Here is a 15,039-nt window from a genome sequence, read left to right as displayed (position 1 = left end):
ATATCTATTGCTCACTATCCTTCTCATAGACCAGAAACTGTCTTTTCTGTGCTACTATTTATAAAACTGTTTTTTCTTTTAATTTAAAGCATATAGGGTATGATATGATTAAAATATCTTTCCTACTTTCTCTACATGCAACCCACATTTCCTCTTAGCACCAGTGCCTGAATAAGGCTGTTTTGTGGAGTATAATTTTACATGAACATAATGAAGAAAATCAAAGTTAAAATTAACTAAACTGAGAATGTAACTCTTCAATTAAAGGATGTATAGATGACAGGTAAAATGCATAATTTTCCACTGAACTGATACAATATTTTCATCTAAAAAGAAACTGAATACGAGATAGCTCTTTGGAAAGTTGTGACATTACATTACTAGATTGGTGTCAAAAAATTTAAAACCCTCAATGCAAAAACTGTCATTTCGTGGCACTGACAGTATAAGCCATGTTCTGTACAATCAGTTTTTTGCTGTAGGAATGTAGTATACCAGTAGCAGGATATCAATACCCAGGTATTGTTAATACGAAATTCCTGTTAAGGCAGAAAGCGTTAAAGAGAAACACATATTCCAGTTTGTTTCACGTTTCTTGCTGACAATAAATAACATTTGAAGTGAAGCAAGGCTGTTCATGAAGAGACTGTTGAGCCGAAACATTATCACCACCATTAGCTAAGTCCCCTCAGGGGTCCCACACAGCTCTTTTGTTGGTACATGTGTGGCGCACTCAAGATCATGAACTATTACAAGCTTTCTTCTCTCCCAAGCTGCATTCCCTTCCCGGATGCAATCCTTCCTATCCTATCTCCTCCCCACTCTGTCAACTGACCCCCCCCCCCCCCCCCCCCCCCCCCCCCCCCCGTTACCTTCACCCTTGGTGCTCCACTGTATGATGACCTGCTTATCCCCTCAGTTCTGCAATTCCTTTCCGGGCTGCCACCCCCCCCCCCCCCCCCCTCCCCGCCCTCCTCCCAATTCCCATTTGTGTTTCACATTCCTTTCCAGATTGTTTCTGTAGTGTGAGCCATTGAGCCATTTGGAGAACAACTTCGTCCCTAGCATCTCCGGTGTGGGGGGGCTGTTGTGTACCTATCTGCTTGAGCCCCTTGACAACACAGGAATCACACCTCAATACCTGAGCTGTCACTGCCATGTGTATGCCTAGGAGTGGTTGCTATCTTTATGAGGCATGGGAACTCAAGTCAATGACCACCGTACCATATGGCTCTTGCTGTGGCTGGGTGGCACCCATGGGTGAACCATTGGAGTGGGTGGTACCAGAGCAGCTGCTCTGCACGTGAAGCGTGGTAAGCTCCATACTTCTAGCTGTTCCTCCACAGCCTAATCTTCAGACAGGAATAGATCCCTCCCTGCTCCTACTTTTGCTTCCTTGGACTTCCCCTCCCCGGCTAGCTTGGGATGAAACACTTTCCCCCTTTCTTTGTTTATTCCAAGATAGACAGGGAGACTTTCATCGTTACCAAACCACTTTCCACCTTAATTAATTAATTAATCCCCCCCCCACCGAACATATTGAAGGTAGGTTTGGTGAAGTTGACTCCAGGTGATATCCAGGTGAGTATCAGTTCTCACATGACAAAGGGCATTATCTTCCAAAGGGATGTCCTCCTTCAATCTGACAGGAGCTCAAGACTAATCTGGCACAGCGTGGCATTCATTCATCCAGTGAGTCCAGAGAGGTCCTAAGGATAATTGCATTGATACTAGCACTTTTACCCCAGATTTTGAGAGAGCACCCTTCCAGCAAAAGTCAAAGTTATGGTTTACCATTGTAACTTAAAGCTGTATATCCCACTTCCTGTGTGCTGTTCTGTTTTGGTCACATGTCATTTCGATGTGAGGCGAATTCTGTTTGCAGCGACTGTGACCATCCCCTCCATGTGTGGAGTCCTTGCATCCCACCGCTTAAATGCAAGAACTGTTCTGGTCCACATTCCCCTTGCTCACTGGATTGCTCAATCAATAAAAAGGAAAGGAAGATTCAGGAATTCAAAACTTTTGACCTTCTCTTCTCCTACGAGGCCTGACAGAAATTCGACCATCTCCGCCCGGTATCTTTAACACCTATCTTTGCTTCTGTTGCAACCTTTCGTCCTTCTCCTTACCCCTGCTCTGTCTCACTTCTGTTTCCTCCTTCTTGGTGGTTCCTGTTTTTATCCTTATGGAATCACTCCTTCTCCTCAGCTGTAGAAGAAACCCAATTCTCTGGCACCTGCCAGGGCTTGGAGCTCTCTCCAGGAACACCCCTCCCCAGCATCTCCGGGACAAGAAGCCTGTTACTTTGAGTTGTACATGGGACCCACGTTCTGTGGGCCTCAAGGTCTCTTATTCTCTTCCAGAACCTGATATTGTTGTGACTTTCTCTCTTCTCGACCCCACCTTTTCTCATCCTGAGGAGGAGGAGAAGAAGGTGATGAAGCGTAAGTTCCAGGACAAGCTGCCTTCCCCCCCCCCCCCCCCCCCTCCTCCCCACCTCCAACATCCCAGTGGGGCGTCGCTCCCTCCCTCTCAGTCAGGATCTTACATTCATGGATGTCACTCTGCCCTTACTAGTGATGGACGTTGACTCAGCGTAATGACCGATTCTGGTCCATTCGACCTCCACCTAGCCTCTTGTACTACTCTCCTCCTATGAACTGGAATGGTTATTATCAGCACCTTCCAGAGTTTCAGTTTCTTCTTCCTCTCTACTCTGTAGCTTGTGTTATATTGCAGGCATCTCGTATTGTGGATACTCATTGCCGATTCTCTGTGGTTTCCATGCTTTCCATGCTTTCTGCCCTTTGCGAGCCTCTGGTGGTGTCTGTATATTGGTCTGCACGGACATTGTTAGTACCTGGGTTCCTTTCATACTGCACTGGAAGTGGTGGCTGTTCGGATCCATTTAGATACTGCAGTATCAGTATGCAATCTTTATTCGCAATCTTTACCACCTCCTACACTTCCTACTCTTCTTACCCTACTTAGACAGCTCCCTCCCCCCCCCCCCCCTTCCTTTACATTTGAGATTTTAATGCTCATAACCCTCTATGGGCTGGTACTGCTACCACTAACTAGGAAGGACTGCTGTTGACCTGCTGGGAGGACGTGATCTCTGTATTCTCAACACAGGAACCCCCACACACTTTAGTTTGGCACATGACCATTTAGCCATTGATCTTTCCATCTGTTGCCCTGGATTCCTCCCTCTGTTCAATGGGAAGTTCATGAGGACTTGTGCAACAATGATCATTTTCTGATTATCTTATCTTTTCTCCAGCATCACTCACCTGGAAGCCCTCAGAGTTGGGCCTGTACTAATGCAGGTTTCTCCACTACACGATGGCATTGATAAGTCCATATAGAGTGTAATTGGGACCATCCTTTCGGCAACGACTTCAGGATTCTTTCTTCCTTGGGTTCTCCCTGATGGAAGACTGGCTCTTGGTGGATGCCCAAAATTGCTGCCGCTATTAAAGACTGCCGTCGTGCCCTCCAATGCTACAAATGGCATCCATGACTTGACTGCCTCATGGCCTTTAAACGACTTAATACCCAGGCCTGTTATCATTAAATGCCAGAAACAGGTTTATGGAAGTAACATGTCGCTGTCATAGGGCTGCCCACTCCATCTTCACAGCTATGGCCAAAGGTCAGGTGCATTTTTGTTTTGGTCACCATCCTCCTTCAGGTGTCCCTGAAATTTCCCTGAATGATGTCATTTTCACCATTCTGGACTCTACCATTGAGCGTTTTGCATGGCATTACACACAGACCTCAGCATCAGTTCACTATTCACCCGCCTTCTACTTTCTCAGACACCATCTGAAATGCTTAAACACCATCTGAAACGACTCCCATTATCTTTCATTCTCTGGTGCCTTATAATGCCCCAATTAGCAAGTAGGAATTCATCAGCACCTTCCTCTCTGCCCCAATATGGTTCATGGACCAGACTGTGTGCACAACCAAATGCTTCAACACTTATCGGTGGCCAGCTGACATCATATACGAGGGTTATTCCAAAAGTAAGGTCCGGTTATAAAAAAAAAATCAAAACTAAAATGTTTTTTCAAAACAATTGTTATATTTACATTCCTTACATCTTTATCTATTTTTCTACATAACTTCCATACTTATTTAAACATTTGTCACATCGTTCAACAAGCTTTTGAATGCCCATGTTATAGAAATCGGCCGCCTGTGACGATAACCAGTCCTTAACTGCTTCTTTCACTTCATCATCTGTGTCGAAGCGCTTGCCGCCGAGAAACTCCTTTAAGTAACGGAACAGGTGGAAATCACTTGGCGCCAGGTCCGGACTGTAAGGAGGATGGTCCATCTGTTCCCATCCAAATTTCTTGATCAGAGCTTGCGTTTCATTTGCAGTGTGGGGTCTGGCATTGTCATGCAACAACAAGATTCCAGACGACAAAAGACCACGTCGCTTATTCTGGATTGCACGTCGAAGTTTAGTCAGGGTAGCGCAGTAGGCGGCTTTATTAATCGTTGTTCCTCTCTCCATAAAGTCGACTAACAATACTCCACGTCTATCCCAGAACACAGTCGCCATAACCTTACGTGTTGAGATTGTCTGCTTTGCCTTGACCTTGACTGGCGATGACGTGTGACGCCATTGCATTGACTGACGTTTAGACTCTGGAGTGATGTGAGAAACCCATGTCTCATCCCCTGTGACAACATTGTCTAAAAGACTGTCACCTTCCTTATGATATCGCTCCAAAAAATCAAGAGCAAAAGCCATTCTTTTCATTCGTTGGGGCTCAGTAAGCAGCCTGGGAACCCAACGGGCACACAATTTGTGAAACTTCAAATGTTCAGACACAATTCTGTACAAAGTTGTTCTACTCACATTCGGAAAATGCATGTCTACGTCTGTAATAGTGAATCGGCAATCTTCACGAATTTTTTTGTCAACCGCATTGACCAAATCATCTGAAATAACTGATGGTCGGCCACACCGTGGTTCATCGTGCACATTATCCCGTCCTTCATTAAAAGCTCGCACCCACTTGCGCACTTTACTGTCGCTCATTATGTTAGGACCGTACACTTCAGTAATCTGCCGATGGATTTCCGCTGCTGAATTGTTTCTTGCAGACAAAAACCGTATCACTGCCCTTACTTCACAATCGGCGGGCTGATCAATTGTCTTAAACATTGTAAAGTGACACTGTGAACTACACTCAGCAACAGTAACAAAGCGAATGGCGGCGTTTGACGCGCAAGGCTTGCCGGGAGTCGGCGCGCATGCGTGTTTTGTCATTGGCGCCAAATTTCAATAGTTACGGCGAATCGGACCTTACTTTTGGAATAACCCTCGTACTTACCCTTTTTCACCATCTCTGAAGTGAGCGGGAATTCCCTTCTCAGTGGCGAGAAAGTGTCATTATTCCTGTTTTGAAACTGGGTAAATTGTCTCTTCAGATGGACAGCTGTTGTCTGATCAGTTTAAACAATGTGTTACTTAAAAGTATGGTGAATCAGAGGCTGTTTTGGATCCTTGAGTCTTGGGACCTTTTGGCTTCAACCCAGGATGGTTTTCACTGAGGCCACTCTACTGCTGATAATTTAGTCCACGTGGAATTTGCTACCCAAATGGTTTTTGCCTGGTGTCAGCACTTCATTGCAATCTTCTTCAATCTGCATAAAGCTGATAGTACCACATGGTGCCACCACATCCTTGCAGCCTTAACATGAGTTTTTATTCATAACTTTTTCTCATGTTGGACTTTTCAGGTACAGATTGGTGTCTCCTGTAGCACCTCCCATATGCAGGAGAATGGGGTTCCACAGTGTTCTATTTTGAGTGTCCGGCCTCTTTTTAGTGGCCATCAATGGTCTGATGGCAGCTGCAGGTCGTATGGTGTGCCCCTCTTCGTATTCTGATGATGATGATTTTTGATGTGCATCACTGAACACAGATGGCAGGGAGCAATACACCAAATGCAACCTTGGGCTCTCACTCATGGCTCCCATTTTCCAACTGACAAGACCTGCTTTATACATGTCTGTCGTTGCTGTACCATCCATCCCAATCTGGATCTGTATCTCCATGGCCACTCCCTCAAGTGTTGTGGCTTCCCCATCTTCATCAACTAAAACAGACATAGTGGTTGAACCTCAATGCTCTTCAATGTCTCAGCAACACCAACTGTGGCATGGATCACTCTGCTAAAAATATACTTACCTCAGCAAATTAAAGATATCAAAGATAGTGCATTGGTAAGCATGATGCCTTCTTCATTTCATAAACAAGAAGAGGATAGAGTGAAAAGTAAAGGTGGATTAATAGAAAGAGAAATGACAAGTGAAATTAATTGAGCAATTAATAACTTGAAGGAATGAAGAAAACAAGGGAAACACAAAATAGAGGGAGAGGGAACAATGAAGGTGAAATTTTAAGAAAAACTGAAGCTTTAAATCCAAGAGAGTACTGGAATGGGAGAACATGTTTTAAATAAAATTCCTATCTGTAGAGTTCAGAGAAACTAGTTGTAGGTGAGTGGACCCAGTTCTCCCATGTAGCGTAACAGGCATTTAGGTCCCTGAAGTTACACTGTAGAACATGCTCAGAACTGGGCACTAGGTGTTCCAAAGGCAGGCAGTTCTTGTGGCCATGCACTAGTGCACCATTCCACGAGTAATGCCACGTAATCACAATGTCTCAGTTCAAAAGACCATGTCGCAGACAGGCAGTTGATATTTCACTTATTCCATACTAATTTATTACAAAGTATTTTTCTCAGCAATACTATTATGGGCGTTTAAGGTTGGAACTGTTAAATCATCATATGATGCGTTTTGTCTGGGAAAGCTTGACAGAAATCATGAATTAATTTTTTCTCCTTTCATTTGCTACCTGTTTTAATATATTGATTGTATTCATTCATACATGGGAGACTGTAATAATTTATATTATAATGATCAGTTGTGAAAGTTTATTTCATTATATTATAAGCAATATTCTGGGTGTAAACATATTTTAAGGAATAATTGTCTGTTGTAGCTTGCTTCAATGATCTCATGTAGCCTGAAAACTCAGGGCCGAGATCCATATGCATCCAACTGGTTAGAACGCCTGCGACAAATCAAACGCCTTCGTACCAAGGTTCTACAAGAGTCAACACAAAATGGTTCAGAGAGCAGTGAAAATGAACGCATTTCAACTTCTCCTCGAACAGGCAAACGTGTTCATGTGGATGATTTCACGGAATATACATAGAAAATGGCATAATTATTCCGCTTGCTACTTATGTGTACATATGTTAATACTGTTATCACTTTAAATGATGGATGCTGGAACGCTGGAATTTTATTTAATATTTTACATAATGTGTGCATGTGTGTGATCAAGATTATTTGGTGAAAATGAGAGAAGTATTAAAAAAATAAACATCAAACATAATATTTTTGTGTAGTGACTAACATCCTTTCATGTTTATACAATGCAGATCATTTGTTGAATATTGTACCAGTGCCAAGAACTTAAACACACATGGAAAATGTTTTCATTTACCTCTTCAACATATGCTTCATTTGCCTTCTAACCCAATATTTTTAAATATTAGTTTTGATATAGGTTGTAAATATTGTGTGCCTAGTCACATCTTGTCCAAAAGATTTTACACCTTCTTGTAGAAATAGTAAACAGCCAGTCAGTTGCAAATCAGAAACCCCTTTATCATGGTTTCAACATTTATGAAAACATCATTTTCAGAAGGGAAATGTGGACAAGACTTTTTATAAAAACATTGAAACTATGGTAAAGAGATTTTAATAAACCTTGCAGTTTGCAACTGATTGGCTGTCTACTATTTCTACAAGATGATTTCATTCTGCAGTTTCTGCTCCAGCCAAGTACAAAATTTTAAGGTTTTACATCTCTAGTACATGTATTTCCATAGAAGATCTGTTCAGAAATGATGCTGCAATACAGTTTATAATACGTGTATGAAAAATGTGAAGGAGAAGTGATGCATTACACACACTTTTCCATAAAATTTCCAAAAAATGATCAGTAGTAACCTAAGACCCAACTTTAAATGTTCTTAGTGAAAGATAGAGAGAATAACTATCCAACTATATTTTGCTTTAGAAGAACAGCAGTAAGTGGCAATCTTCTAGTATGAAAAGGAATAGTATCACTGTTAGTTCATAAGCCTGTACACTTGTTTTGATAAGGAAATGTGCAAGTAAGTGATGTAGAATTTCATTTTGTTTGTTTTTCTTTTTCTTCCTCTCTGCATCTACATACTACATACATATTCTGCAAGCAACTGTATGGTGCATGACTAGAGTGTAATACTAGTTATTCCCTTTGTTCTAGCTGCAAATGGAGTGACGGAAAAGCCGCTGTCTATATGCCTCCATGCAAAACATAATTCCTCTTATCTTGTCTTAGTATTCTGTAGGTGAAGTGTACACTGGGGGAAGTAAAATTGTCCTGCAGTCAGCCTTGTATGCCAGTTTTCTACATTTTCTCAATTTTTTTTTTTTTTCACTAAACAAATTAGATATTTAATCAACATGACATTTAGCATACCACCAGTACTGTATTTGAACATTACAGGACTGTTTTTCCTACTCATCTATAAGGTGATTATTATTAAAGATAATTTTTCAAACCTCTTTAGAAATAACACCACTGGTCAGAATTACGTCAAATTGCAACAAAATATTATCTGAGAAGGGGGAAAATGTATGACAGAAGAAAAATAAATAGTTACAAAATGTAGCAATAGATGGCACAGTAAGCATCATAATTTAATAGTGGTCAACTACAAATGACGAATGAATCATACAACAATGCCTAAGGTGTACGTTTGACATTAAACAAACTCTACTACTCAGTGTACATTGGTGTACAGGAGTGATACTGTTAGTTGCATAAGCCCATCCACCACGGCAAGGTCACATCACATTGGATGGGAAAAATCAGTTTTTAACTGTCCTGAGGCCAAAACTGCATAAAAAGCATCAATCAAAATAAAATTGGATTATTAATTTCTGTGTGACTGGCGCAAAACTATGATGTCCACCGTTTTCTGCAACAAGTTGAAATCGAAAAGCAGCATGTTCCACAACTGATCGAAATGTTTCTGGGGTCACATTCAGAATGTGTTATGCAATGTGTGCCTTCAATGCAGCTAAGTTTGCAGTTGGAACACTGAACACATCATCTTTCAGTTAGCCCCACAGCCAGAGGTCAAACGGATTAAGATCAGGTGATAGGGACAGCCAGGCTGTAGGAAAATGGCGGCTGACAATTCTAGCATTTCCAAAATGGCGCTTCAGCAGCTACTTAACTGGATTTGCAATGTGTGGAGGTGGGCCATCTTGCATAAAAATGATCCTATCCAAACTATTGGAGAGCTGGAATGACGTGGTTGCCCAAAAGACACTCATAGCGCTTACCAGTGACGGTACAGGTAACAGGACTGGAAGCACCTCTCTCTTCAAAAAAATTTGGCCCCATGATAAATAATGCCATAAACCCGCACCACACAGTAAACTTTTCAGGATGAAGTGGTACTGGTTGATTTGTATGTGGTTTTTCCATTGCCCATATTCAATAATTCTGTGTATTGACATATCCTGTCGGATGGAAGTGGACTTTGTCTGTCCACAAAATCTTCCACGGCCAATAATCGTCCACTTCCATGTGAACAAGAAATTCTAAAGCAAAGGTCTCTCTTGCTCGCAGGTCAACAGGAAGCAACTTGTACGCATGGATAATTTTGAATGTGTAATAGAATTTTACGCACCATGCTCATGGGTATGTACAGTGTTCGGGCAATTCTCTGTGCCCTACATGTTTACACACCACTACTCATCTCCTCCTGAATTGCTGTGGCCACTGCTTCCACTGACGAATCAATTCGATTCCTCCCTCTACCAGGTTGCGCACCAAAAGAACCCGTCTTTATGAATTTCCGATTCATTTTCTCCAGATCCACGGCAGTCATCGGACCAACGCCTTTTTTCAAACACTTCAGTGTCTGGAACTTCTGCAGAGCAGCATGTGCACAGTCACCATTCTTGTAATACAGCTTTACAAGCAGAGAGCGATCTTTCATTGAGACAGTCATAGCGAACGTCGCAGACACAGAAGGAGGAAAAACCATGTACCCTGCGTGTTTATACCAACTTCAATAGGTCATGCACAACACGTGTTTTCATTTACGTATTCTGAGACATACAGCGCCATCTATTGATCAATTTTCACACTATTTTTCTTCTTCTGCCATACGTTTTCCCCCTTCTCCAATAATATACCGTTGCAATTTGACGTCATTCTGACCAGTGGTGTTATTTCTACAGCATTTTGAAAGTTTAATTTTAATTATAACCATCCTGTATATTAACTTACATTTTTCTAAATTTAGAGTAAGCTGCCATTCATCACACCAAATAAAATTTCTGTCCAAGTTAACTTGTATCATCCTACAGTCACTAAAAGACAACCCTTTCCCATACAGTCACAGATGGCTGTTCACTGTCTTTTAGATTGTTTTATCACACTTCCCCAAGGCACTGCTGACAATACTCTTGTCTCTGATGAACACCCATAATCCAGGACAGCATACTGAGTTCTTTTTCTTAAGGAATCTTTAAGCCACTCACAATATGGTAACTTATTACATATGCTAGGGGCTTCGTTAAGTCTGAAATGGAACACAGTGGCAAACACTTTCTGGAATGTAGGAATATGGAATCTGCCTGTTGCCTTTCATCCATGTTTTGCGGGATACCATGTGAGAAAAGAGCAAACTGAGTTCTGCATGAGTGAAGCTTGTTGATTTGTGGACAGTAGCTTTTCTGTCTCATGGAAAATTATTATAAATTTGTTATTGGATGGAATCTGTCTTGAGCAAACACAATTTTTTGTCTGTTACCCAGCCATGTTTCACTGAAGGTATGGCATCATCAGGGAGTATTTTTATTTTCCTTCAGTTAAATAACAGGGAAATTGTGCTTTACTATCTGTACATATAAATTTGAGTTTTTAACAAAGTTTTCACAAATTTGCAAAACAGATATTTTTGTAATAATAAATGAAAAGCACCAGTTTGCTTTTGTTCTACAATATTGTAGAACATACAATATTGTAGAACAAAAGCAAACTGGTGCTTTTCATTTATTATTATAATGTCGTTCTACCAAGAACCAACGGAAGATTCTGTTAATAAGACATTTTTGTATATATCTTTGTGGTTATCACATAGGATCGGTTGAAGATAACACACAATAAGTATCGAATACACATTTATTAATCACAAATACATAATAAGCATGGCAGTAGTACATGTTATGCACCGAAAGTGGAGACTAGAACAAAGCAGTCCAACAAAGCACCCCACCCTTCCCCGGTAGTGCGGAGCACGGCCGAGGGAAGCTCCATTACATGAATTCGTTATCTTGATGCCAGCACAGTGGTTGTAGGTGGCGGCTGGCGCGGGACATGGGGGTGTCAGTGTCAATGGTGCAGGAGTCCCCGTGGTTCTAACTGCTGTACAGACGGAGACGCATCAGCTGAAGGCAGGTCGGCAGCATCGTGAGGAAGATCGGTGAGCGACCACGCCGGTTTCAGTCGATTAACAGACTCTTTACATGTAGGTGGATGATGAATGTGTTAGTACCGAATAAGGCGGCTGCAGGGCTGCTTGCACAGTGTCGTCCCGCAGCATCAAGTCACATGAAGCAAGGTCCCTGTGGACAAACACAGGCGGGGTGGTGTGAGGGTAGGGAAGGGTGGTGCAGAGGTGTGCAACGTGTGCACGAACCTGCTCGACCAGAGCAGAAAGATCCTCAATTGCAGCTGACGGTGAATCCTCGACAAACTCGGCGAGGAGGAGGAGGGTCACCATATAGAATCTCAGCAAATGAGGCATTGAAGTCTTCTTTATGGGCCGAGCGAATACCCAGCAGGACCCATGGGAGGGCCTCCAACCATAGGCTGCCGTGGCATATTAATGCAGCCTTGAGTGTGCGGTGCCACCAATCGACCAGGCCACTTGCCTGCAGGTGGCAAGCCTTGGTGTGAAATCTGGTTATGCCACACAGTTCGCAGAGTCAGGCAAAGAGGGCGGACTCAAACTGGCGTCCCTTGTCAGTACCGAGCGGGGTGGCGCAATGGTTAGACACTGGACTCGCATTCGGGAGGACGACGGTTCAATCCCGCGTCCGGCCATCCTGATTTAGGTTTTCCGTGATTTCCCTAAATCACTCCAGGCAAATGCCGGGATGGTTCCTCTAAAAGGGCACGGCCGACTTCCTTCCCAATCCTTCCCTAATCCGATGAGACCGATGACCACGTTGTCTGGTCTCCTTCCCCAAACCAACCAACCATCCCTTGTCGGTCTTGAGAGACGGGGGACAGCCGAAGCGAGCCATCCACTCTGAGACGAAAGAACAGGTAACGGTCTCAGCCGTGATGTCAAGAAGTGGGACCGCCTTGACCCAGCGGGTCGCATGCTCGATGATCAGTAACTGGTCGATGATCTGTAACCCTCAGAATGGGGGAGGGAACCAACGACGTCGATATGGACATGACAAAAATGCCCCCTTGGAATGTCAGACTTGTTCAATGGAGGCTGAGCGTGCCTTGCTGCACTGGCATGGGACACACGCACGGCTCCAAGTGCAACAGTCATGCTTCACGCCAGGCCAGATGAAGTGCGCTGTAACGAGCCATGTCATGGCTCGCGTCCCAGGGTGATCTAAGCCTTGCAAGGCAATAAAGATCCTATGATGGAGGGCGGTATGGACCAGGGGGTGGAATGTGCCCATAGAGGTGTCACAAAGGACAGGGATCATTGACCCAGGTAGTATATGGGGCTGAACAGAGAGTGAAGATTCATTGTCTAATATAATTCGCTTTATACCATCATCGTCGGCATGTAGTCAGGCGAGCTCCTCCAGATTCAGCGCCCCCCCCCTGTGGGCCTGGGTATAGAATAGGCCCGAGGTATGCCTGCCTGTTGTAAGAGGCGACTAAAAGGAGTCTCACACCTTTTGGCCTTTATGTGATGGTCCCTTGTAGGGTTTGACTTCCATTTTTCAAAATTTTCCTGAAGAGCGAGCCAATTGGAGAAGCGGCCTCCCATGGTGCATAGTGTCCATCATGCATTGAGATCTTTAGCCCTCTTTCTCGTCAAGGCATTGCAGTCCTGCTCATCCTCCATCTCTTGGGTGAGGACGCCTTCCTGGGTGCATTTTCCTCCACCCACTATGCCGTGTCGTTTACTGCTCTGACGATAACCATGGAATTCCTTGCACCTCATAACCAGCACAGTACCCAGTCCATTGTGTTAGGGCCCCCATGTACCCTGTTGGTTGTAGCCCCCTGACTACACAGGGTTCGCTCTGCTGATGCCTGCACCGTTAACTCTCCACATATGCCAAGGAGTGGATCCCGCCGCTCTGGTGCATCAGGACTCCCAGCAACGGCCATCCTGCCAGGTGGCCTTTGCTGCAGCTGGGTGGCGCCTGTGGGGAGGCCCCCTGGTTGGAGTGGATGGCATGTGGGCAGATGACGCGTGATGAAGCATACCATGTAATCACTTGCCGGTGATCAAGTGTCAGCAGTCTCTAAGCATTCCAAGTCTCAGTACAATGCAAGGAAGTATGATCGTAAATCATTCCCCTCCCTGGCCACACCATGGGAGGAACGCCAGGCTATGGATGGCAGCGAACCTTATTCGCCCCAGTACCTCATATGTAAGAGAGGTAATGGGGACTACTTTGTCTCAATGAAGCATCAATGTTTTGTGGAGCATTTAGAGGACAAGTTTGGGGAGGTGGAGGTCTTGTCCAAAATGCGGTCAGGGTCAGTCTTGATAAAAACGGCATCCTCTGCCCAGTCATGGGCATTACTCGCTTGTGACAAGCTGGGGGATGTTTCCGTTACAATCACGCATCAGTAAGAGCTTAAATGTGGTCCAGGGTATTATATTCCAGAGGGACCTTTTTTTGCAGTCTGACAACAAGCGGTGCGCCAACTTAGAGCGATGAGGAGTTCGATTTGTCTGATGCTTCCATTGGGGTCTGAGAGATAATCAGGTCGTCACCAGTGCCTTCTCAGGTTGCCACCAGTGCCTTCATCGTGGCCTTCGAGGTGACACATTGCCCGAGACGGTCAAGGTGATGGTCTACTGCTGTGATGTCAAGCCATATATCCCTCCCCCCAAAGTGATGCTTTAAGTGCTGGAAGTTCGGCCATATGTCTTCCCACTGTACTTCCAGCATCACATGTCGAGATTGTGGATGTCCATCCCATCCCAATGCTCCATGTGCCCTGCCTGCCATCTGTGTCAACTGTGGAGAGCATCATTCGCCTTGCTCACCAGACTGAAAGATTTTTCATCAAGAAAGGAAAATCATGCAATATAAGACCCTGGACCGACTGACCTACACTGAGGCCAAAAGGAAATTTGAGCACCTTCGTCCTGTGGCTGTGACCTCTTACGCTCCGCTAAAAGCACGGTTGTTCCCCCATCAGTTCCATGAGATCCAGTCGGATCTCAGAGCCGGAAGACTACACCTGCCCCTTGATGGTGGGGGGGAGGGCACTTCCCTCCCTCTTGCTCCCACGCGACCGACCTCGGGAGCACTGTCCCCCCAACCATCAGGGATACCAATCCCCACTTCTCAGCCGGAGAAGTGTAAGTCTTCTTCAGCTGCTCTCACTAGGAAGGGGTCCCTTGGATCAACCCCTTCCCAGGTTTCTGCTTGTGGGAAAGATGACACCCACCAGTGGCTGAAGTGCACAAAAGCACCTGGTCGTAGGGCTTCACAATCATCCTCAGTCCCGGAAACTGAATCAGTGAAGTCCTCCCAGTCAGAGAAACCCAAGGATTGGTGAGAGAAATCCTGAAAGAAGAACCCCAAGACCAAAGGAATTTCGGTGTCACTCACACCACTGCTGCCTACAAGCTCTGTGTCTGAGAATGAGGTGAAGATTCTTGCATCCGCTGAGAACCAAGATCTTGCCAGACCCTCAGACACAAT

General features: G+C 44.3%; 1 protein-coding gene across 2 annotated transcripts in view; it reads left to right on the top strand.

The window, feature by feature from the left end:
* Positions 1–7,418, top strand: part of LOC126458143 (tuberin) — a 307,774-nt gene extending 300,356 nt beyond the window's left edge. For both annotated transcript variants that reach the window (XM_050094996.1, XM_050094995.1), the window contains exon 32: positions 7,037–7,418. In XM_050094996.1, coding sequence (XP_049950953.1) covers positions 7,037–7,252 — 216 coding nt within the window. In that variant the 3' untranslated portion in view covers positions 7,253–7,418. The remainder of the gene's footprint in view (positions 1–7,036) is intronic.
* Positions 7,419–15,039: the final 7,621 nt, after the last annotated feature.

The sequence above is a fragment of the Schistocerca serialis genome, chromosome 2 (assembly GCF_023864345.2).
Source record: "Schistocerca serialis cubense isolate TAMUIC-IGC-003099 chromosome 2, iqSchSeri2.2, whole genome shotgun sequence".
Classification (NCBI taxonomy): Eukaryota; Metazoa; Arthropoda; class Insecta; order Orthoptera; family Acrididae; genus Schistocerca; species Schistocerca serialis.
This window is presented reverse-complemented; position numbering and strand designations above follow the sequence as displayed.